General features: G+C 38.1%; 1 protein-coding gene across 2 annotated transcripts in view; it reads right to left on the bottom strand.

Annotated features, from left to right (window-relative positions):
- PDE1A (phosphodiesterase 1A) overlaps positions 1-26,534 on the bottom strand; it is a 144,010-nt gene that overhangs the window by 4,008 nt on the left and 113,468 nt on the right. For both annotated transcript variants that reach the window (XM_053982276.1, XM_053982277.1), the window contains exons 9-13: positions 21,548-21,649; positions 21,308-21,428; positions 17,394-17,475; positions 15,997-16,117; positions 14,249-14,433 (exon numbers count right to left, since the gene is read on the bottom strand). In XM_053982276.1, the coding sequence (XP_053838251.1) occupies positions 14,249-14,433; positions 15,997-16,117; positions 17,394-17,475; positions 21,308-21,428; positions 21,548-21,649 (611 nt within the window). The remainder of the gene's footprint in view (positions 1-14,248; positions 14,434-15,996; positions 16,118-17,393; positions 17,476-21,307; positions 21,429-21,547; positions 21,650-26,534) is intronic.

Here is a 26,534-nt window from a genome sequence, read left to right as displayed (position 1 = left end):
AGGCTTGGGGCTGTGACCACTGCCCTGAGGAGCCTGTTCTGGTGCCCAACCACCCTCTGGGTGAAGAACCTTTTTCTAATATCCAACGTAAACCTCCCCAACATAACTTCAGGCCATTTCCTTGGATCCTGTCACTGTCACCACAGAAGAGATCAGTGCCTGCCCCTTCTCTTCTCCTTATGAGGAAGTTGTAACTGCAATGAGGTCTCCCCACAGTCTCTTCTTCTCCAGGCTGAACAGACCAAGTAACCTCAGCTGCTCCTCATATGGCTTCTACTCCAGACCCTTCCCATCATGCGGCCTCCTCTGGAAGGTCCCTAAAAGCTTAATATCTTTCTTATATTGTGCTATAAATTTCAAAAAACTAAACAGTAATTTCTAAGGCATATATAGTTTTCTGTTTGTGCATCCAGTTTTTTTTATGTGATAAAAAAAATGTGGTTGCTAATGGCTGTTATCTTATAAACCCTATCTTTTTTATAAACACATTATTTGCTTTTTTAATCTAGCCTTCCCTCCATCCTTGTCCCATGCATGAACATGGATGCCTTTCCTTAGTCCCAGGATCCTGGTTTAGCCAAGGATCCCTGAGTAAGCAGGCAGCACAGCCATCTGCTCCCGCTCTGCTCGGACGCAGAGGGTTCCACACTCGCTGAGCTCCACGGGGCCACCGCTGCACCGAGCCGTCACCAAGCATTTGCCTGGCACAGGTGATCCCCAATGCCACCTGCAGCACCATAAATCAAACTGGCATGGTGTGGTGTGGATCTGCCCACTGCTGTTTAACCTGGCTGTTCTCCAGAGCTCTCACTGACTGTCTGCTGGTGGTGTTGAATGTGCTGCACACTCGGTGGGACTGGGCAGTCCTCTCCTGCCATATACAGTGAAGCTACTGGCAATCCATTTTATCACAAATTTATTATCTCCCTTGCATTTTGATATTAAGGATTAATGTGGCTATCATTACGAGTGAGAAGTTAAGTTTGACAATTAGCATTTATAAATCATTGAAATGTGGAGTCGTTTAATTAAACATAATCAGTTTTTAAAATTAATGTTCTAATTAATAAATCACTCAGGAGAAAAGGAAAATCATCACTTAAAAAAATCACCTTATAATAGTTTCATTTAATCTTGTACCATTCAATTAAATTAAAGTGAGATGATGGAAAGGAAAAAAAGGTATTGTGGAGAAAAACAACATTCAGTCTCAACTGCAGTGGTTGTAACAGCGACCCTCCAGTCTTCCCTTTGCACCAACCTGGACCCAGGGCAGAGCTACTCCTGTCACTAAAATGTGATGGTCTACAAGAACTACATCTAGAATGAGATGTGACACAAAAAGCAGAAAACAGCCCCTTTTTAATTTTTTTAAAATGGGGAAGCCCCTCATCATAGCACATCCAAACATTCATTGACAGCTCCCAAGAATGCACATACATCATCTTCCCATGGTCCCCAACTTCTATAATTGAATCACAGAAAACTTAACTGGATTTTTTTTGCTCTAAAAGACAGAACAATGACAGCTAACATATGAAACTTCAACTTGAACAACCATGTTGATTTTTTTTTCCTTTTTATCTCACCCTCCCAGCCATATCCCCCGCAGGTGCTCACTTCTCCACCTCAGGAGTCAGCAAGCACTCTGGACATCCCCTTAGCCTTCTACCCCCCCATCCTCAGTACAGAAACTGCAAAAGTATAGAAGTCTTCTTGGAAGAAACATGGAGAGTGTCCTGACAGATGTATGGTGTTTCTTAGAATACTCAAATAAGTCTAATTTGTGAAACAGGGAAAGGTCATGTGTTTGCTACCTTCTGCTTGCTTGAAGCAGCATTCCATTGAAAATGTCTGGCCTTGGTTGAAAGAGTCCTGTCTGGATCCACTGGATATCAACAGAGGTGCAAAAACACTATTAAAAACATAATGGCTTCTTACTCATTTAATAAATTTTGCAGTTTGAAGTTTTAAAGTACAATGCATGCTCTAAAAATTTTCTTGCCTTAGAAAACAAATGAGATTAGCATTTTATAAGATAAGAAATCTCTGTTCTCATTGGAAATGTGGAAGGTAAAGATTGACATGGCAACAGAGTGAACTAACTGTGTGCTGAGTTGTATCTGATCTCAAACATCATTTTTGTTGGTCAGCCATCTGAAGACCCACAAGTACAGCTACACCACAACTACCTTCTGCCAAGTCTGAAAGATAACAGATGCAGCTTTTCCTACAGCATTCCTCATCCAGGAGATGGGGAACTTCTCTAAGGCACTTAATTTAAGTTGAGCTTTAATACAAACCTGTTGTAAAAAATACATGTCAAAAGATAAAACGTCAGTTATTAGACAACTTCAAATGCTGTGAAAGTAATTTTAGTGTAAATATTTTGATTTAGGGCCCTAAATTAACCATCTGTTATTTCTGATGGAGAAAAACCTGTCAACAATAAAAGCATGGAGCCATGGAATGTGGAAATCTAGAGTAAGTGGGAGTTCTCCATAAAAAGGTTTTTTGAGAAATATGCCAAGTCATATACTCATGCCTAAGCGAAGCATTATAAGCACTTCAGTGTTGCTGCTCAGACAATGCCATACTTCTGGCACAGTATTGCAAGGCTTACTGTCATTAGAGCATTAATGAGTTTCATATTTTAAGTAAAAGTGAGGAAAAGAAGTGTCATTATATCCTTGATTATTCTTACTACTCTAATGCCTCAAAGCTTAGTCTAACTACAAGCAAACTCATAAAATATAATGAAGATGTACAGAGTCTTCCTCTTCCTTTGATTTCATCTATTCCTCATTGCTTGGGCTTGTTGTCCTTGATGCTGTGTTGCAATCTCCAGATACTAGACATGGTCATCTTGTGATAAAATACTTGCACTCTAAAAACATATTCTGACACTTTAGCAATTTTCTGGCTGCTCCACTTGTCTAGCAGCTACAGTCAAGAGACTGATCTTCCTGATTAAGTGAATGACACAGTCCCATGACTACTACAGTTGCCAAATTCTATCTACTTAAACTTAACTCTTAGATTCACACTATGTTTGGTACAAAGGATGTGGTTTACAAAATAGCAATCATATTAGGTGCCTAAACTAAGGGGAACAAATATTAATAGTGTAATTACTTATTCAAAAAGAAAATGTTAGATAGTTCTGTTCTGAAAGTTTACCTTATTCTCCAGTAACAAATGGCTATTTAATTGTAAATATATATCTTTAAATTATTCTAAAACCATTCTTCAAGTTCAACTAAAGTATATTCTCTAAAGAATGTTCTAGTGCATCTCAAATAGCTGATATCAAGAAGTTGATATTTGTTTATATGCTTCTACTTGATGTTTTAGGATACTACCACTTTTACATGGGCCTGAAGAAACTGTCCTATGCTGGTGGTTTGTACAACACCTTATCTCAATATTTTACATTGCTGTTGATGTTTGACAGGGGATACCAGACACTGCTGCAGCTTCACCCTGGACAGCTTGATTAGACTGGCTTGTGCTCTGTGATGAAGCATTACCATTCAGTGGGTCTGTATTCTGGGTCTCTTGCTGAGCATCGCTGAGATCTTTCTGGTTCAGATCAGAGTTAGTGCATTTTTCTGAGCTGGATTCATCACTCAGAGGAGTTTCAAAAGAGACTACTTGTAGGACAATGGATCTGGGAGGACAGGTTGTACCATCACTTCCCTGACTACTCTCATTTTGTGCCCTTGTTTCCTCTTCCTGTAACTGTGCATCTGTGGAATTTCTGCTTTGGTCTTTTTCCTGTTCACCAACATTTTTCACAAGTTCTTCTACAAAGAGGGAACAAAATAGGTGAATTAGATAAGAAGGATATGCCACAATTTTTTGATTTCAGAGTAGTGACATATAGAGCTGCACACAGGAACACTGTGAACATCAGTTTCTGCATGAGGCCATGCCCACTGTGTTTAATATGGGTCAGATCCTGCTCCTGATTGCACGACTGCAGCTGAACTGTAGTGGTCTCTTTCTGGTTTGATGTCTAACATGTACCTTTTTTTGGCCATAATACAGGACAAGGAGCATCATCAGATAACAGTAACCTGAAGGATGGAAGCAGGAGGACCCCTTGCTGCAAGCATGTCCCTCTCTAGTGGTGTTTACTGACACAGGACTAGGAAGAGCAGAGCTCATCAGTTCTTCAAGAGAGAGAGGGCATGGAGGGGAATGCCCTGCTTGGAATGGGGCAGGCATCAGAGCTGAGGGGAAGCCCTGGAGGAAATTGGCCTATCAACCTGGAAAAGTCCAAACCATCAAGTTGGGAACAATCTGGAACAAGCTCTAGGAGGTTATGCATGCGCTGTCCAGTACTGCTGCCATTCTGGCTAAAGGCACATCTAGAATGGGAAGGAACAGATATGGAGGAAATTGCACTTCAGGGGACAGCAGCAACAGGAAAAAATAATGTTTGTGGAAGGCTCTACTCTTTACTTTATTGCAGAGGCCTGGAGAACAGTACAAATTCAATGGCTCAGAGTAAAAGGAGAAAGAACATAACAGCACAGAGGTGACACTAGGAATAACTAGATGAAAAAGAAACAGAGAATGAAAAACTTGTGATCGCAGGTGAAGAGTCCAACAAAAAAATAAATGTACCGTCTTCATGGAGGGCCTATTTTCTTGCTATTATAATCTGCATTTCATAAATTTAGATTTTAGAATCTGTACACTAGTATAGAAGATACCAAATACTGTCAATTTTAAAAGTTAGCATCGCAGTTTGAACAACATGGGCATAAAACAGCTGCATGATATGAACAGCTGCATAAAATTTCTAATTTGGATGTTAGAAATTACTAAGGAAGGAAACCAAGCATTGAGATACTTATTAAGTTCAACTGGCAACTCCCAGAAACTCTGATTTTGAGTGACGAGTCCAAATCCAGGCCACAAGAGATTGCACATGACAACTGAAAGATAATCCAGACTGTAAGCACATTTTTATTGCTGTCAGCATTTGGCACCACCTCACTTTTCTAGATCCAGAGCAAAGTTCCCCCTGAAGTACAATTTGGTCTGTGAAATGGGATGGAAGGGAACATCTTCAAACCTGAACTGATGTACTGAAGCATGGAATTATTAATTTCCTTTTTTGTCATTTTTACTTTGTAGTATACTTTTTAAAAAAATCAAGAACTTTAAAATTTGAGCAATTTCTACATTGTTAAACCATTTTTTCCAAAACTTTAGAGTCCTGTTTGGTATAGATTCCAAATCTTCTGAAACTTGGACAGGTGGTCTTTTTCTACAGACTTCAATGTAGTTTTTACAAAGAAGAGGTTGGGTTAAAGCCATTGAGAAGTATGTATATGGAAGTTAATGCAAGTTATGTTCAATCTAGAGACATTATTTAAAGCACTTGTCACTCATGATATAACCTACCTACATAAAGCTTTTTTCTTAAGAAAGTGATTTATGTGCCATATTTGGACAACTACAGCATTTTTCCTTAGCTTCATAAAAAAAAACCCAAGAAAATTCAAAAATAAAATATTTCACATGCTGTTCAGCTGCATCAGTAAGTTAACAAAAGAAGAGCTGAACAATGAGCACACATAAAACTGATATTAATGTAGCTCATGCTGGTGAGATTTTTTAACCAAACAGCTAGTAAGAAGAAAGTATTTTTCTCACTGAATGTTGTTTTAGGACTATTCCAGACAGAACTCAGGTGTGTCTTGGTGTAACTGGATGGCTGACCATTTTATTCTCATATAAGAAAGCTCAGAATATTCATACATGCAAAATCCACTATTACTTTTTGTTCATAAAGCTGAATATCTAAACTTAAAATTGTTCTTAATCACTCTTTACCAAACTTAAACTGGCAAATGAAGCTTAAGAGTTTAATCATAACAACTCTGATGGCTTGCTCCTGACTTACGTTATGATGGTCTCCAATTTCTATGACTGTCCTTGAGATGATCTCAAATTTGTCTGTTTAAGGATACCTAAGCCAGAGCCAAACTCTAACTCAGGACTAACTGATGGATGGAGCTTTGAAATGAAGTATCTCTGCACCAAGATACACTTGGTGTAAGCTGTTAATACACCAGGTAAAAGTTATGCCTTTTGCATTTAAACTGGTATGAGACTACAGGACCACCACCAGGAGTGGCTGGTGGGAGTGACTGAGGCTGAGAAGCCTCAAGTACAAAATTCTCTATGATGATGTCACAAGTGTCATTAAGAGCCCCCTCTGTTTTCTTAGTATTAAGTCTGTCACCTGCTGGACATCTAACTCTTTGTTCTGACTTGCTTTGCTCCACTCAGCTTTAATCCACTGCTAGAAAGATGAAAAATACTGGGCTCTTGTGGTGTGTCAGCCACTTGTGAATATGCTAAATGTGATGGGAAAATACAGATTTCTGCTTTCTATAACAGCTAATAATTGTACTCTATATAACATGGGACCCTTATATAGCATATAATACTTGGAATTCTCTATAATTTCTGCTGTCCTATATCACTTTGATGAAACATAATTATCTAGCAGTCTAAATGAGGCTGAGACTGGGACAGTGACCAAATTAATAGCATGCAAACAGGGCAATGCTAAATTAATCCTACTAGTGTAAGAGAAATGGAGCTGGCATGATGTCTGGCCGCCACTGCTGTGCAGGAAGAATTGTAATAAAGACTGTGTCAGTCTCTGCCTCCAGCCAGCCACAAAATGCCAGGACCCTCTGAGGGCAGTGGGCCAGGCTGCTGCCCTTCACCCTGCACTGGGCTTCTGGGAAGAGCAAGCTCCACCTTCCTATGGGCACATTACCATGGCCAGCCAGAGATGGAAATGGAGTATGCTAAATGAACCAGGTGATCTGGCATTTGCAATATGCCAGTCTCAATATTCAATATGACTAAATAGATTAATAAGATATAAAACATTAAACAATCATCCATCTTGGCTCTCAGAAAATTTTTTGTGTTTTGGGGTGTGTCTGTTAGGCACTGAAGAGCTCAGGGACTGTCACAGCCATTCAGATAAAGGCAGGCAGGAGAATGTTGTGCAGTGCAGTCAACTCAGGGTATGTGTTGTTCTTGTTGCTTCTGATTTTCCTCTCTCTGCTTTAACTTGGCAGAAGTGCCAGGAGCCAGGCCTGTTTATGTATTTTTCAGCGTTGGGTTTATTTTCTTTACAAGAATCCAAGTATTATTCAGCTAAATTTGTGTGAATTCCTCTATAAAATGAATGGTTTCTACTAATCCTTCTCATGAAAGACTGTGCTTTAAGGCAGGGAAGAGCACAGAAATGCAGAACAGTCCTTTATGAGAAGCAATAATGGTATTTTACACAAACATGATAGAAAAGGTGTCCTTCTTCCATTGTGTTCAGGCTGTTGGCAAAATAACTGTAATATAATATTTATTTTGGAAAACTGGCAGGACTCGTAAGGCAATTGCCAAATTTCAGAATAGGTGAAAAATTCTGGTACTCAGTAATTTTGTGTTTGCAGAAAATGTGTTAACTAGAGAAGGCAACTTCTTTCCTCTCTTAATTATTTTTATTATTATTATACTCTTTTTTTCATGAAGTCACTAGGGGTTTTTGTTTTGTTTTTCACTTAACAGGTGTCAGAAAATTTAATTGATTTAAGTTCTTTTTTTTTTTATTGCTTGCTGGAGTGAATGGGAGCAGTGAATCCCTATCAGTCCAATGAAAGATTACCATGTCCATGAAACACTAAAACTGTCACAAGACTCAATCTCTAGCCCCTGGCTGGAGGAGTCTGTGGTGTCACCAAAGTACCCCAGAGGCCCTGGAGGTTCTGTACTATCAACTACAACGCTGCTTTCCAGCAGCCCTCTTTGTTACTGCCTATGTGTGCAGCCACACTTCCAGGACATGGTCCAAGTGGTGAGGAAGCTTTGCTACATTTTGGAACTTTCTCTTCTGTATATGTCCATCAACTTTCTTTTCCTTACCTTTCTGTAGTACACAAAAGAGGATTCAACTGCTGTGACCTGCACAGCACATGGCTTGTAAATTACCTTCCTCTTTACAGCAACTGCATCACTTGAGCAAGTCTTGATTTAACAGGAATAGAGAGGAAAAACACTAAAGCCACGTGCAAGCAGGACATCTCAAACCAGCTAATGGCAGTGACTGTAAATCCCAGTAAAACAAATATTTGCTCAATCACACTGCTATTTTCATTGGCTGTGTTGAAAATAAGCTACAATTCTTAACCCTTACAGAAAGATATGATGACGTGAAAGTTTTAACAATTAGAAAACTACTGAATTAGAGAGGAAAGCTGTTTATCTTCACTAAGAATTAAATTATTTGAGGACTCTGTAATGGAGAATGCTGCTGGATGTTATGGAATCTCTGTGTATACTATGACATACTTTGATTTCTAGGTTTGTCTGCCTTTTCTACTGTAAAATGAAATTCCAGAAAGCAGTGACAAAACACCAAAACCAGGACAAGATGGGAAAGAAATGTACCTTTCTAGAAGACATGTTCTCACATCAGCCATTTTAAAGAGAAAATTAAAAGACCAGGACATAGCATCAAAATTCTGCAGAGAAGGAGAGGACTGATCCTGTTGTCTCTGGAACTACCAAGTAAGTCTAAAGATGTGTCCAAAAGTTCCCAAACAACCATGATTATCCCCAACCAACCTGCCATTTTCAAACCCAAGAAAATATTGCAGTAATCCACAGAGTTATTTAGATACTGATTCCTTCCACTTTCAACTCATCACAAAAATTTCATCACAGTTATAGGAGCATATAAAACCACTGCCAACCATGTAATCCAGTGGCACTTAATGTTATAGCATTATGTCATATAGAAAAAGTAGCAAAGACTAAATTAGCTAATTAAATCAAAACTTTTCACTAAAGGACTTGGTTAAAAATAACTTGTGGGTTTATGGTTTCCTAGGGTTGCTCCCTCACCTTCTCTTTTGCTGTTAAGCTGTAAGCACAGGGGATTGAATGCTGGAGATTTTGGGACAGGGAATGGAAGGGACATGCTGCTGTGATCCTGCTAGAGGGAAGAGGTGCTTTAAGTGATGTAGACTGTCATGTGCAGGGATGGGCCAGCTCTCTGATGTGTACTCCAGGGAGATATAAAACAGATTCCATTATTAGGTCAGTTACCATTCCTTAGTCTGTGATTTACCAGATATTGCCAACACCAAACATTTCTTCCAAATCTTAGCTCAGCCCACTCCTTGCACTTACTCAGACCATGCTGAAAAGTTCTTCTTTTCCCACTTAACACGTTTCTGAATTAGTTCAGAAACTGCTTATGACCTAAGCATTTTAGCACTGCAATTAAAATCACTGTCACTGATACTAGATGGGACTCCTTTAGCCTCCTGAATTGATTACTTTCCAACAGAATAAAACCGTCCATTAGGGTAGATTTCATGTGCCAAACTGTCAGTCAGTTTCTGTGACTGTCACACACATCCTCCCACGGCCCGCCCTTCCTAGCGGCTGCTAAGTCACATTAACATGCTATCAGATCATCACTCTCAGATTTTCACATTTCAGCAGCTGCTACTCTCTTCTTGTTAGTGAGTCTGCAGAGAAAATCTTTCAGACAAAATGGAACAGAACCCTGTGGTTATTGTGACTGGAAGTATGCAGAACTGAAAGTGCCCGAGGGGAGCCTGCAGGTACCATGCACAGGTCTTTCAGAAGAGACATTTGTTATTCAAAATTGCTGCCCGTGGGAGAAAAAAAGCTAATCTCTACTCCTAGGATGCAATCGTTGTTATTTTGTCACATTTTTAGCATCAAAATTAAGCAGAGGCCAGTGTGAGAGACTCGTTCAGCCTCACATATTTTTCATCCCACCTTGATGAGGTCGGTCATCCCAGGCATACACTTTCAAGCCATGCAGCCCAGTGCACTGACAGAATTATTGAGGAAAGCATTTGTCACTGATGTCTTTCCATACAGATAACTTAAACTTGGGTAAGGTCCTGTAACACTTAATTCTTTAGAAGAGCTACATAAGCATAAGATGAAAACAATAAGTTTGTAATACAACTGTTGTTGTATTATCCTGAAGATGGGCCCATTTGATTGGCAGCTGGACTTTTGGTGTGCTGTTCTGCATACCCTTGTGTTGTCATATGACCTCAGGTGAATGTCCTGAGCTGCCTGTGCCTCTTTCTGTTCATTATAAACAAATTAATGATATTTTTTATCCCTGTAACCTTATTTAAAATGATAACTACTGAAGAGATTAAAGCGTGTAAATCAGCAAGCATGATTATTAGTCAAGCATTATTATTACCCTTACATTCTGTTAAGAGTACTTGAGCTTGCCAAGCACAGACCAGTTTTATTAGTAAATCTTTGGAACATTTTCATAGAACAAATGAAGTATGAGTAAAGGAATAAACATTGTATTTTTAAAATATTAAATAACTGTGTTACAACTGTGTTCTAAGAAGGGCACCATGAATGATCTTACATGTAGTTAAATCTTTCCTGATAAGTTTTATGCTTCTTACAGCTTTCTCAGTAGGTCAATAACTTTCAGACCTTAAAATCCACTCAGAACACATATTCTCTAATGAAAGAACCTCTCAGTTACATCTGAGCACATTTACTGTCCATTTGCTACAATACAATAATTGCAAACAGCAGCAGCCATCAACAATATGTATTGCAAAAAGCAGAGGATGGAATACTATCTTCATCACTGTGTTGAGTTGAACAGAAACAGATTATCTGGTGATTGGGGCTTGGAAAATTAATTAAACACCAAGGCTTTCAGATTAGAATCCCAGATGTTTGATCATTATGATAATTCCCTGTTAACAGCACTCCCTGAAAGGCCTGAGAAACATTCCTCTAATTCTCCAGTGGTGAAAGGTTGAAGACCCTTAGGCTATAGAGCACTGAGCTACTCTGCATCAATTACACAAGATATTTTTAGCAAAAAAAAAAGCCTTTTTAGCAAAGTGGAGCTATCCTATTTACTGAGCCTTCTGTTAAGGAGGCTTTCAAACAGCTGCCTAGGTAGATAAAAACTTCCCTTACTAACACAGGCCTTTCCAAAAAGCACACTATTCCTTGCACAAGCTACTTGCTCTGAATCAAGTCTCAACAGCAACTGTCTTTTCAGGGAGAGGTAGCACCAGCATCTCCAGGACAGCTTCCCTGTCAACAGCACTGTCAGTGAGAATTAGTCTTTTCCTCTGGATTCCTGGCACAGGAGTCAGACCATCCTCTCTGGCTCGTGCTAAGGGAGCCCTTGCTCCAGCTGAACTTCCTCCCACCAGTGCTACGTGCGGCACCTTATCCTGAAAAGCTGGCATAAGTTCAGGTCATCCTCAGGAAATTATATGGAATATTGCTAGTTTCCTTTCTGTACTCCTTGTGCATCTGCAGTACTACATTTTATAGAGACAACTTCTCCTGAGCCCGTGAACTAAACTGGGAACAATATCTGGTGTTTGCAGAGCCCATTGACAAGAATGCAGATGGTTCCTTTAACAGCACAAGCTCTGTTTGTCGTAGTCAGCTCAGGAAGTGTGTTTGAAGATCTACACCGGGAACCAGCCTGTTTACTACCACAACATAGTCCTCATACATGTGACCTCCTCCGTACATTCAGCAATTTGTGACTTGTCATAAATTATCTGGCTAGGAACAATGATAGCACTGCTTTCTCTCAGTACATGCTCCTACTAACATACAAATAAAACACAACTTCATACATACGCCCAAAGCAGCCTACAGATTTTTCATCAAGCATGGAGTCAGAGAAGGTAGCATGAGATATAGACAAAATGGGAATAATCATCTGAAGTTCAAGGGCTCAGGTTATTGACTTACAAGCTTAGTCAAACTTGATTAATCTGAAAAGGATTTCAAGTGGAAGGGGGATGTATTACAATATTTTTATTCTTTACTAGATGTTCATTTTGCACAGCCTGATTAAGGATTTTCAGCCTTTGAAGGGTACATCTGTAGAGCAGATACACTGGACCAGTTGAAGAACTGGTTGAACTCCCTTTTCCATTTAGTGGCAAGGATTACATGCTACCTCAGAAAGTCCTCTACAGAAAGCTATTGTTACTTAACAAAGAACTCTTATACAGCAGTCCTCAGGGCCGACGTATGGACTGTGGATGCAGACATTCCATTCCAAATGAATGGAAAATATTACTTCCACAAAACCTATATAATCCACCTCACAGCTATTAATTAATAAAAACACCTTACTATCTGTTTACTAACAAAATATAAATGTGTACTCAAAAGTATTTGCATTATTCACAAAGTTTCCTCTACAGGCTGGCACCCTGAAGGTCTCTATGTCATGCTGCAAGTAGCCTCTTCGTGGCAGCAGATTTCTATAAATCTTTTCCTCACAGAGTAGTTCAAAAAACAGATTCAGATACAATAACACAGAGACAAAATTGTTCATCAGGCGCTGGCCCCAACACCAGCTATTTTCACTTACCCATCAGCTTCCCTAATGTATGTTTTACTGCAATTCCATAGTTCTGTTCAGGAAGTACTTAGACATGCTTCATTACTCAAGTTGATGGAGGAAAAGGAGGTTAGGACAACCACAATCTCAACAAAATCCATCGAGCCTTGAACATTAACATCTCTGATTGTCAGAGTACAAAGCATGCCCAGAGTTTCCTGGATTTTGCTGGGCCTCACATTGATATTGACTGCAACCTTACCTGAAGTAGTTTTTAAATCTCTTGCTGCAAGTAGCTTTGTGTTTTCAATGCCTGCCAACAGTCCAGTAAAACTGGGCTAAATATATCAGTAATTTATAAAGCACAGCAAAGCACCGGGAATGAAGTGGAAACAGTGCCCTTTGATAGCACTGTACCCCTCCAGAACAATAAACCAAAAACTTGATGCACCAGAATCAAACTGGTTAGTTGTGTGTAACTGGAAATGGCAACGTTCTCCATTATGCCACATTGAAGGACCTTTCATGTCACCAGCTCAGGGCTGCTTGATTTCTGCAGGCTGTAGCTAAGTGGCCTTGGGCACTCTGATAGTCTTCTGTTATTACTGACCACTCCAAATTAGTAGTTTTTCCCTTTTGACCAGCCACTATTGGTTGGGCAACACCAAAGGAAGCAATTGGTTATATAAAGCTTCTCAGGAAGAAGAGACAATATTAATGGAATCCTCTCCTCAGATGCCCCTTCCACCTGACTCTTTCAAACCTTTGTCACAAAAGATGTATGGAAGCTTACTCTTGATATCCTCCTAATGAGAATATTCATTTGCAATTTAGCACTAAATTGGATTTTATCACTGTTCAGCACTCTTTTTCTGTCTTGTCTGACACCTCTTTGAGAAAAAAGATGTTGATTTGGATGATGGGATGAAAAACAAAGCTGGCACTGGGTTCCAGGATATCATTCCCAGCTGTCAGTGTCAGGTCACGTACAGCAAGACCAGTCTCAGCAGTGAAATGCTATGCTGAAACATTTCAGGTACTTACTAGGAAGTAACACAGACTGTGGACAAAATATTCCCAAATGGCATTCACTTAACCTAGAGCGAAGCTATAAACTCTTCTCAACAATTATCACTCAGGTGATTGAAAAACATTTCACTCAGGTAACTGTAATTTCAGGTAATTTTCAGGTATGGCTTATGAACTGAGATACTCGGTGCAGGTTTGGCTTTATTAACTATCTACTGGCAAATGAAGTGTCACTTTTGGTTTGCTTGGGCCTAATGCATGCAGTGATTGCCCAAATCTTTAGATCCACTGGGTCATTTAAATAATTGCCTACAGCATAGTCCCAAGAAGCCTACAATACAGAATTTTGTTCCATACAGTGGGGAACAAATAGCATTTCTAATAGCAAAGTACAACTTTTATGTTTCTGAAGAAATGTGGCAGCATACACCACTTTGAATTGTTGATTTTGGCATTTAAAGCAGATGTCAGCATCAGTTACAATTAAAAGTGAAAGAATGCACATTTCTAAACCAGACCTCTAAAGATAAGCTGTGCAGCACAGAGCCTTATTGCATAGGCTATATGATTTACTCTCAACCCCTTCCCACCTACACCTCTTTAGACCTCCTGGGAGAGCAAAACAGGAGCATCTAAAACAAACATTAAGACATAAAATATATGAATACAAGACAACTATGCCTTTTCACAGGTTGAGAGAAATTAAAAAGTGAATGTAGGTGAGATCTTAGGGAGTAACCTATAAAAACATTCTACCTTAACATATCATACCTTCTGCTGCTAATTCTTTCCATCTTTCTTTGTTTGCTTGAATGATCTTCATCAAGTTGTCCTTGAAGCCCCTTAGGTCTACAGTTGCTAGAGAATTTTCTGTGTGAGTCCCTCCATCACCAGTACTTTTAAACCCAGGTCGTCTTTGTGCTTCAGCATTGCTTACTGCTCCCAAGCTATTTTGGCTGGACAAGGGAAAAAAAAACCCAAATTATAAACACAGGCAGGCAATTCTAATACACAAACAGTTCATGTCAATCAAGTTGCTTAGGAACTGACTTGAAAAAATAGTTTTTACCAGAGTGTGCCTAAAATACAAGATGTCTTGCTGACCATTTTCCAGGGAATTCTTGAAAAAAATGTGACAGCTGAAAATACATTACTTGTAATCCAATTCTTAAAAGAATGTTTACGCAGCCATTTTGGAGCAGCTTCTTAGCTGTGTTTTTGAATGGTGAATGGTATCTTTGGGTCTCACAGGAAAGACATCTGATCATTATTTTTTGACCCATTTAAAAAAAAAGACATGATGCATATGACAGGGAAGTCTTGCTTGAGCTGAAAATTTTCTTCAAGGTACAAAGATTCAAGTGTAGTCAAAGCAAGATTTGAGTGGCTTCAAAATCCACTAAATAAAGATTGCATCTACTTTACATCTACAGGTAAGCAGAAGTGAAATTTTCCATATATGTATCTGGTGGGAAAAAATAATGAATGCTCTTTTTTTCTTAGAATTAAAAAAATAAGACCTATTTCCAACCTTGTGCATGTACTCATGTCTTAATAGGTTTTGTTTACTCAACTTTGCTGCATGGTTTATCTCATTTCTACCACAGACAGATGTTAATATGCATACAAATTTGTTTCCATTAATCAGAAAATAACTGCAGTGAACATACCAACAAGAACTTCACAAGAAGAGTTAACTGTAATTTCCATGTGGTCCAGAGATGTTGAATGGGATAGAATGGAAAGAATAGGCCATAATTCTAATGTTTTCCAGACACCATCTCATGGTGTCCACACAGTAGTGTGTGTGCAATTCTCTGGCTCAGACTTTTCTCTATCATGCTACAGATTCTCCACTCTCCTCAGAAGTGTGGCACTTGATTTCATACAAAGATACATCTCACATGAGGAAGTTTTGCTGGATCATAAGCCTTTTTTTCATTTGCCATTTAGTCATGAACATCAACCAAAAATGAAGCCTGAAGCTGCTAATCATTTGCACCGGCTAATCACTCATTTGTGAAGGAGTAGGTAAACAAATTTGTTATCAGTAATACCTTCGTTTAGCACTGTTGCCCAAACACTAAGAGCACCATCGTAAATATCTACTTCTAGTAAATCCTACTTGCTTCTAGTAAGCAAAATATAGAAAAGCTAAGTTCACCCTTTTGTTACTGAAATCTAACTAATGCCCAGCAAATGAAAAATTGCCTTATAGGTAGAGGAATTTCAATAGCTTATTGGAAAGATTATATTTAAAAATTGTAGAAATAAATTTCATGGTTTGTATATGTTTATTCTGATCATTACTGGGATTTTGCCTTTTTATATGTACAATTGTTCAGTCAATGGGACAAACCAGCACATTGCAAATACAAAGCAGCCCCACAGGGTGGCAATACTGCACAGCTGTTTGTTACCTCCCCAGCTTCAAATAACCGAGATGACTCTGAGAATCACATTATTATGATTATTATGTGAGCTTATGTTAGTTCAATACCAAAGCAGTGCATTCATACCTGGGGGTCCCAAATGCAGGACTTTCAGATTTTGTTGCTTCCTCTATAAGAGGCATAACAATTTTCTCCATTGAATCAGTAAGAAGAGAAAATGTTGGTTCTACTATGAAATCAATGAAACCTAAAGAAAAAGAGAGAAAATCAGGTTTTATATTTCCACAAGTCTCAAATCTAAAAATAAATACTCACTATTGGGCTGGTTTTCTAACTGCAGCCCCAATTCAATATACTAGATACCACTAGTATAATCTCAAAGAAAAAAGCACAATTGAAACAAAAAACACCTGAAGCTGTATAGATATAACTAGATATTAATAATTACAGCTTTTCATTCTTTTTTCTTGTAAATTTTATGCACTGCTGAACACACCTACCATTTGAAATGAGTATTAATTATTGAATAGAAGGGAAGCTACTGTTGAGCCAGAGTGCTACAAGCCATGCTGTCTCTTTTACCATTTGGAGCTTCTTCTCAAGGAGTTAATATTTCAAATTGCTGTTTATTATTCTGTGGAGGTAAAGTGTTATTTCACAGTGTGTAGGAGGGCTCTGTCAAATCAGTGAAGAGAACAAGTAATCTCCTTAGGAGACAGCATTCATCCCACAGTTCTGAGATGTCAGCTCTGAACAATGTCTTTTACATTCTAAAGTGCTCATCACGGTATGGAATGACACAGTGAGAGAATGAAGTATTATTCTCTACTGAGCACTTAACAGAAAAAAATATGTTAAAACATGAGCTAGCAATGGATTTTCAGATGTCTTCATGCTCTAACCATGCAACACAGCGTGAAGGTGAGCAACAGTTTAGAATCCAGCTTCTCTCCTGCAGTAGATATGATGCTTAAGCATATTGTCTTCAAACTCCCAGTGAAATGGAATAAAGGATACGAAAAGTGACTGAGTGCAGTGGTCCTTGTCAACCCAGGGAGGCTTGACCCTCTGTAGTTTGACCCTGAGACACTGACAGGCTTACTTGCAGTCCAGAGGGCTGATTTATTAATTAGCTTTGAGATGCATCTACAAACTGGTACCTTCAGATTATAATAGAGATAGACCTGTGAGTTCTTAAGCAAGAGATAAGCAGTTGAGGACATGATCTGCCAGACTCTAAAGTGTGTACAGTAGAAGCTGGGCTCATGTCCAGTATCTTGGTTAATCCCTCTCCTACCCCTCTCCCTCACATACGATGAAATTATATCATGTTCTTTTGAGACCAGCACCATTCCGCTGCAAAAGCACAGGAGTTTGGTGAATAGACAGGTGCAAAGAAATACCTTCCACATGATGGAATTCTGAACAGTTAAAATTCAAAATGGGTAAATAAAATGTCCTTGTGAATTTACATGCTCCTACACAGACAGAAAAAAAAAAAGAAAAACACAGTTTGTCGTTACCTATTTGAGACTGAGCTACCAAAGTGGACTTGCGGTCACAAAGTGGGGAAAATTGAAGACCTAAAGCAGCTTCCTTGTCTCCCTGTAAACAACAATGTTTAATATTATAAGCATGTATTTGATGGCAGGACAGAATGACAAAGGCATCTGAATATTCTTAGTATTTGTTCAAGATCACTTCTTTAATTTATATTCCTAAATAAAAACAAGTCAGAGACAAATCTTCAAATCTTCATATTTTGATTAAGAGTCTAAATTCTGATTTACTTTTGGCAACTTTTATGTAAAGAAGCTTACTGCAAGTTCTCCTCAAAGGCAAGGCATCTGCTAATGAGATTTAAAATATATGAAGTCCTTGTATTCACAATTTAGTTCTGCTGATCCAGATGTAATGGGACTAGAGATACTTAGACATGTTTGTAATAGTATGCCAAATGCTGAGTGTTTCCTTCTATTACACTGGTTCATCCAGCGTGTAAAAATCCTTCAATGGATTTACTCCTGTCAAGTGTATGAACTGACTCGAACTTATTCTCACTAGCAAGCATGTCTCTCTGCTGCTGAAGCCACAAAAAATACAAATTCAGTTTCATTGCAAGGACGATTTGTCCAACCTAGCTCTGAAATATTTTCAGCGCTTAGCAGATTAGAAGTGTCTTTTTTGTTGCAACAGTCTTAACAGACAGGAGGGTGTATCTCCATTTTCAGCATGGTAGACCAACTGATTTGCAAAACCTCAGAAGAAAAGTCCAGTGGCACAGAAAAAACCCCAAAACCCCTAAAGAGACATCTTTCAAAGGAGGTTATAATTGGTGTTGCTGGACAAACCTGTCTGCCAGAAACACTGACATTATAGATATAGGAAAACCTAGCCTTGCAAGTCAAATAATACATTTGACTATACATTTGTCATGGAGAGTGCTGTTAGATGATCATTCAGTGGGGAGCACTGCATGAACATACCATTCTCCCAAGGAAAACTGGGAAAACATAAAGTGATGGATGAAGGGGGCAATATTAACCTTCCTTAGTCTTTTTATCATGTCTCACTGAAGTATATTTAGGAAAGTCTTAGAACCATAAATGCAGTAAAACCAATCCAGCCACAGGAACAGATGCAATTCACAGATTGTATTTCATGTGAAAGCGGAGAGCTTTATCACTAAGGCCATTAAATTTTATATTGACGTGTTAATAATTTGAACTCAGAGTGTGGAAGAACACATGAACACTCATTACTAGGAGCAGTGGGAATGGTATCTCCACGTAAATACAAGGGCCAGATTGTAATATCATATAAACTGGGGTAGTTCTAACTATTTCAGCCATGATTGAATACAGGATTTCTAAAGTAGCATTAATATTGCAATCTTCTCATCTAAAGGTATTAAAAAAAAGAAAATTCCACACTAATAATGGATGAGTTTGGATTTTTTTCATTTTCAAGTAGCTCTTTACCTCAATTATGAATTACTTTACAATCAACATAATATTAATTAATACTTAAGTGTCATCTAAATCTAAGACTACTGTAAATTGCAATAATGGACACAGCACTGGTATTTAAACCAGTCGTTAGAATTTAACAGGATTTAAAAACAAGATAAACATCAAACAGTAAAAAAATTCTTTGTCCAGGCCCTGGACTCTCTTTTTAACTTTCTTTTAATGTCTCTGGATCTATTCAGACCGAGACTAGAGTGCTATAGGCACTGTGGTACTTTGAGTTACTGGAACTATGTATTTCTTTACTTTTAAGGATTTGAGATGGGTGGCTCTATTTCTATTTTAAACAAGTAACTCAGATTTTCCTTGATATTGCAATATACTTTCTGTAGCTGTTGCTATTAAACTGAAAGTGTTGTTGGGCTTTTTTTTCTGAAGTTAACACTGGCACATATTTTAACCATTAGCTGTAGTTAACAAAGTTTTTGTCAAGGTGAATGTTCATTTTTTTTTTGCTGGTGCTCACTACTTTGAAAGCTTTCTGTGAAACTACTGGATTTGCATCAGCTTCTTTCAGAATCTACTGCTATTCTCATGAGGCACAGAAGTAGCTGAATCTTTAAAGAAACAAAGAGGAGGAATTAAGAGGTTTCATTTGGACTACTTCATCTTGGCTGGCATGGATTTGGAAATCCCGGAGATTTCCATCACACAGGCTCATATGACAGACCAAAGGATGCACAACAAGCCAGTGCATGCAGGAAGTAGGGAGACCTACTGTGTCTGGACTGCTCAGTGCATTTATATATGTGCTGGTACTTCATCACACTTTAAAAGTGCTGGAACTACTCCACACACATTATCCTTAGCAGTACATGGGAAAGAATTCTGTGTCTGATATACTCCCCTGCAGCCTGGAAGACTTTGGTCTTTTATACTGCTGAGTTGCATACACATATCCATTTTTTCTTGTTATTGTTAAATGCCTTCTCGAGTGTTTGAGCAGAAGCAGCTTCTTTGGGATCCAGTTTCTCCTTCTAATGAATGGATAAAGGAATTACTAAAACATTAGCTGGTCCTATGCATTCAGTGACCAGTGTGGTATTGTTTACTGCTAATGCTACCTCCACTTGGCTGGACACATTGCCTCACTGTCCCAAGGGCCCTGTCTAGTCTGTTTATCTGTGTCTAAAATGTTATTACAGCTGGTCATTTTATGACCTTTTTCGTGGGCAAACTGCTCCTCTTTTTGCTCTCAAGTTCAAAACCCTCAAAATTTGCCTTGACAGAAGCAGCCACAAACTCATGACTGCTCATTATTCCCACAAAACTCAATCCATTCATTATTTATATTAAGGCACCAGTTCTCCAGTCTGCCTCCCCACTGCAAAGTCTAGAGTCAAGGATGCCCTGATTCTCCCTTACTGAGAATTCATATGAAGAATCTCCATGACCTGAGTAGGAACCTTATATGGCAGATGGGTCTAACAGCCTCATGGTTTAACATATTTTCTTTTTTATTCTCTGGTCCCTTTTTCCAGTATGACCCTTTTGATTTGAAAATGTCAACATATAGCAAAATTAAGACAATCAAGCTGAGCAAGACATACACTGTTGCCTGATCTGTATTAACGCTTTTTAAAATCTGTGCATAACTCTAGAAACTGTCATACCTAAACTGGACTTTGATTATCAGTTGTACTTCAGTAACTGTTATGCTGACAATGTGCATGGTCGCAAATATTGATTATGGGGAGAGTATTTTCCCTCTGGAGAAATGTTTTTTTCTTTCGTCTGCTGAGGTGAGTCAAAAAATGACAGCAGTGACACAAACATCTGTGGGGTTTTCTGTTGGAATTCAGTACCTCACAGAAATAAAAAGGCTTTCACAATGGTGTGTCTTCATTTTTGGTTTAGGGTATATGGTCACAGCATTAACAGGATGGTACTGTCTAATCTCTGGCTTTGGATCAGGCTGTTATGAAAGCAACACCTTCAGATCTATGTGGCATATGCATGGCAAATTCTAGCAAGGAAAAGAAATAGAAGGGCTCTCTGAAATGTGCAAAGGAGACAACTTTTTGCCTTCTTTGCTGAACATGAATTCTTCCTATTTTCTCTCATCCTACCCTTCTGGTGCTTCTTTATAATTCAAAGCATATATAAATCTCTGTCTACAGAATGAAAACAGCCTGACAAGTTATATTATAATTGAAAGAAAAAAAAAAAAAACACTACAACACTCAGAATACTGATATCAGCTGAAATAGAGAGCTATAACCATTTTGTCTTATTCACACACATAAAAGTCAAATCAATGTCAGTGGTATGTATGAAGAATAAAGAATATATACTACTGACTATGCTTGTCAATCACAACCAACCTTGCTGGTAGACTTAAGAAAATATTCAATCGTGTAACCATTGCTTCTTGAACTAGATTTATTAAAGGATTTTAAAAATGGCACCTGTCGAAAAAATTCTTCCATCAGGGCCATGGTCCACCGGTAGTGCAGTTCCCAGGATTTTGCTGGATGGCTTATGTCTGCTGCATGTAGAATCAAAGACATGGCTTTGGCTTTGTCTACCCTGTCAATTCAAGGACATGCTCCAATTATCTCAAAACAGAAGCAACTATTTAAATTCTTTTCTTGAATATGAGCTCATTGAAAGACTACAGATAATGAACAGAATGGAAAATAACCTACCCCTGTGCCTGCTGTAGAGTGTGTCGCATTGTTTTAATTTGTTGGAAATGACCCGACATGTCTGTAGACAAGACCATCTCAATGACCAAGCTACGCAACTCCCTAAGAATAATTAAAAGCAAAATGACTCATTAAAATTCATTTATTCTATGTATGGTACATTTGTTTAAGCAGTATTTGTTAATCTATAACCTTCAAAACAACATCATGGGTTTTATTATGTTTTAAAAAGCATTTAAATAAATTATTAACAACTTGAACACTGTATCCTGAAGGGATTCTGTAAAGCAATGTACCTCAGAAAATGTACTCTGCAGTCATTATTTCAGAGTCACACTATTTTGTAAATCCTATTTCCTAGTGCATAAGCTAATATTACACGCAGTTCTCTCACCCATTATAAGTCATTCCTTATTTTTTCCAGCAGTAGAGTATTCAAAAAAACAAGTTGCTCTCTGGGCTTACCACCACACAACAGGATACATTTTTACTGCCCTCATATTAGTGAAGAGTATGCATAACACCAAGCCTAGGAGGAAGGCTGTGGTGGCTTGCTCTCTGAAGAGCAAGAGGTATTACATCTGAAATGCTATCAACATTATGCCAATATAAGATCATTATGATAAACTACCTTTCATTCCAAAAGTATTGTAATACCTATTTAATGAATCAGAACAAGTTTGGGATTAATAATTTATCTCTGTCTTGGTATTATGATTAGAGATGTTGGCTTGTCCAGCTTTCTATTAAATCAATATGAAACTAATAAAACATGAATCATGTAAGAAACTTTATTCTGATTGTAAATAGAAAATTTAATTAACTTTGTCAACAATAATTATTGACTTAGAAAATTCTGTCCCCTTGATGTAGAAGGATCATATATAAGCCACGTAGGAGTCCAGTGGGTCTTTCTTTATGTGCTTTTTAAATGGCCTAGGAGGACAAGTGGTGCTTATATGTGGGGGAATTTACCACATTTCATTATGTACCATATATCTTCATGAGCACACCCCCAACCTTAAGGATGTCCAAGTATCAAATACAACAGGAAAATCCTACTTTAGTCATTCTCACTGATCTTTCATATTGTATTCATATGTTTGATTAAATAAATCAAAAACCATGCAGGTCTTTTCAAAGGACTATGCTTTAAAGAGGTAATTTGCAGTTTTCTTTTGGGCTATCAGAATACTTTGTTATAAAGACTATCAAGACTTATTTTGATCCAAATTAATTACATATTTAAGCAGATATTTGTCCCTGATTTTTATGTATATATTCCTGAGTTGCTTTAATGTAACTGGATAAAGACTCAATGCTCTCACTTCTACTCAATAATATGCAGTCATAGCAACTTGTGTTTAGAAAATGCTTTACCTTATCTGACCTCATAATAAGATACTAATTATTTTACATCCCAACTGTTCCTCCTCCACATTGCTTTGAAAGTGTACCCTTCAAAAACAGTCAAAACCATTAAAAAAACAAAAGCAAACCAAAAACAAACAAACAAAAAAAACTCACAAACCAAAAAAAAAAAACAAAAAACAGCTAACACTACAAGAGAAATGAGGGCTCTGCATTGTTAAAACCTGTTGTTTTTAAGACTGAGATAATTATCACTTCTCCTTTCCTTGGGAGATTTTGTTAGGAACATTCAATGTCTGAACTTTTCAGAGTAATCAGAAATAAGTTCACCCCTACTCACAAGATACCTCACCCCTACTAGGCAAGATGCACACAGTGAATGAAAACCACACTTTCAGTTTATTCATATTGTCATGGCAGCGGAAAAAAAACCCTGATTCTTACTTACAACATCTGAATAAGGATCAAACAGTATAGCACTGTCCTGTCACACACTCCTGAAGATTTCAGGCCACTAAAAATCTGCTTAACAGCAAAAGAGAGACTCCTGCAGTTGTTAACTGCCTGTGCCCATATCCACCATAATAAGAGGTTAGGAAACTGAAACCTGATGGGGAAATGGTAGGTAAAGCTCTACTGGAGCTACAAATGCTTCATCTGCTATCATTGCACAGAGGGTTAATCTTGGACTGATCCCATTACCAAATTACCAAAAAAAGACTGTCTCAACTTCCACATCATGGGAGACCTCAGCTGGTCTCATAGGTAACTCCTGGACAGAAATCTCTCCCAGTCCTCATTCGGCAGTCCCCAGCTACAAGCCTCAGGATAATACAGTACCTGCTACCACCCAAAAAGACAAATAAATGTTGCCATACTATGAAGGGAAGTGGTAACAATATTCATGTACAGTACATGGCAATCTTTCAGGCCCAGTAGCAGATGATTACTGGGTTTGAGTCTACCATCTCCACCTTACTTAAGTAAATTGTCATGTTCTGTGCTGGCATCCTTTCTCAACCCTCCCACAGCCACAAGTCCTACAGATAGGATACTGTAAAAAAACATAGATGCAAGACTATGTGATAAAATTACATTAACAATGCTGTAATAAAAAGACAAGGAGTGACACATGACCTTCTTGAAAAAGTAGTTAGCCAATAAATAGAAACTAGCTTTACCTGGAATTGTCCATGACAAAGACACTTAGCTGGAAACTAATCAAAAAGTGCAGGAGCAGACTAAGATGAGCAAAAGCAAGGTGAGAACTGAAGCCTCATCTTCAAGTTATAGGAATCTTTAGACAGAAGAGTCTCAAGGGACTTTGTGAAAGAATGTTGTTCATTCCGCAATAACACATACTGTTTTATTTGTCTCTCTTTTTTTTTTTTTTTTGATAATCAGGCAATATATGACTGTATGCCTTATGACTGGGATGGTTTGAGACATTAATATTGCGCCACCACCTACAATGACATTATGCATGGAACACTGGGAACCTTCTAAATCAAATGAGAAAGGGCAACAAATGAGGATCCCTATTTAAGGGCACGAAGTGAAAGAAACAAAACAATATCAAAGACTGGAACAAATTTTCAGAGTCAAGAAAAGAATGAAAAATTGCTATGAATGTCACATGCATTATCCAGAAAGGACATCATCCTCAGAATGCTGGCAGTGTTCCCCAGCTCAGACCAGAAGTGTAAGTTTTAAAGTTAATTGAAGCTGGCAGTTTATTAGCACATTTTTCTTCTTAAAGTTAACATGTAGAAGAGAAAATTGAATACTATAAAGTAATTTCAGTCATTTTGCTCCATTTTGCTAGAATAATTAGCAGAACCTCAGTTTAAATAGTCAGCAGTGTTAAATTTTTGAAAAATGAAATTGCTGCAACTAAAGAAAATAGATATGACAGAAGTAAAGAAATTAATCAGTGCCAGGAAGTACATTGAAAAGTTGAACACATTATCATTTCAATTTACTGCCAACTTGATTCAGTGCAACCTTCCAAACTGTTAGTTTAACAGCATGAATTTCAGTATAGATCCAAGAAGCTCACTCCAGTAATAATAAGAAAATTTAAGAGTCTCTGTTAAGTGGCTACCAGATCCATCATTTCACCAATGAAATACAGGGTAACAGGAATTTCTGGATATTAGCAATGAATACCAGGAAACTGTCATTTCCATGACTGACCCTCTAAATTGAAGTATCACACGGCAACAGGTTGTGCAGGTTGGCACAGCAGGCACTTTGGAATTTACTGCCTGCTTCAAAGAACAGAGTGTAATTGATGAGCTAAATGACAAAACACGGAACTGAATGTCCTAGTTTAGATTCTTGAGCTTATTAGTCAATTCATAATTTTCTTCTACATTTTACTGAATCTACCCAAAAAGAGATTATAAATTCTACATTTCTCTGGTTGCCAAATCTCACCAGTTTTAAACTGGCTGCATATAGTAGAATCTGCGTATTCTAGAAAAACAAAATTTGCAAAACTAAAGATATTCTAGGATAACATAATCAGGTTACAGTGAGAAGAGATTGAAAAGGAAGTGTAAACAGAGCCAGTGTGTGATTGTGTAAGTTCCAAAAGAATGTGGTAGTTTATCACAGGTTCAAAAACCATGGAGAAATGAAATGCAACAAAAGTTAGATAAAATGGTCCACAACGGAGCTGGACAAAAAGCTGTGGGAAGACCTGGCCAAACAATCAATGCAGAGAAGAGTGTGCTTCAGAAATGTGAAGAGAGTCTATCACATTCCCCCCTTTCTTTTGTTTGCAGTCCAGCAGAGCAGTATATATGAACATCTCAACCTGGAAATCACAGGTCCTTCTTTCCACTCACAAACATTTGGGTTTCATCCTGCTACTCTTTTCCTCAGTGGCATAACCAAAGGGGATGTCAGGGATAAACTGTACTAGCTGGCAGCCAGATTTCTATCAGCTGGAGCCACTGTATGTTGCTACAGGGATTCCCAGACTACACTGATTTATGGTGGTCTCCAGTGATGAAGAAGCCAGGGATGAACATAAGTGTTTTCAAGCAATCCTTGGAACACTCCTGGATTGAAATTCAGCTGAAGAATTTCAGCCTCATCCTACTCGGAAACATCCTCTGGTAGGATCCAATATGAAACAACACCACTTAAAAAAAACATACTCAAGGTAACATGTCTGAAGATTTGAAAATAATTTTTTAAAATCCTCTAAAATTACAGTTGTAAAAGACAGAATATGAGTTTCTGATGGCTGCATACTGGCACAATAATCTTCTCCATACTCAATAGCTAGGACAAGCAAAAATAGGGTCACAGAGACCTAGCAGCCCCAAAACTATCAGGCCCAAAATAGTTTCAAGAGAAGCAAGGCTGGCTCTTGTTGGCATTGAAAATCTAGGTGTGTAGACAGTTATCAATGAAGTTTACAATTTACTTCTTGAGAAATTTCTCCAGAACTAAATGTACAACACAAACCTTCTGGTAACTAAATCTAAATGTGTATCCTCTGAGAAGAATTCTTTTAAGAGAACTAAAAATTGTATGCTTCCTCTCTCACTTTGTATTAAATTAAAAAATTACAGATTTTAAAAATATTTTTTAAAACAGGTAC

Source organism: Vidua macroura, chromosome 7 (assembly GCF_024509145.1).
Source record: "Vidua macroura isolate BioBank_ID:100142 chromosome 7, ASM2450914v1, whole genome shotgun sequence".
In the NCBI taxonomy this organism is placed as follows: Eukaryota; Metazoa; Chordata; class Aves; order Passeriformes; family Viduidae; genus Vidua; species Vidua macroura.
This window is presented reverse-complemented; position numbering and strand designations above follow the sequence as displayed.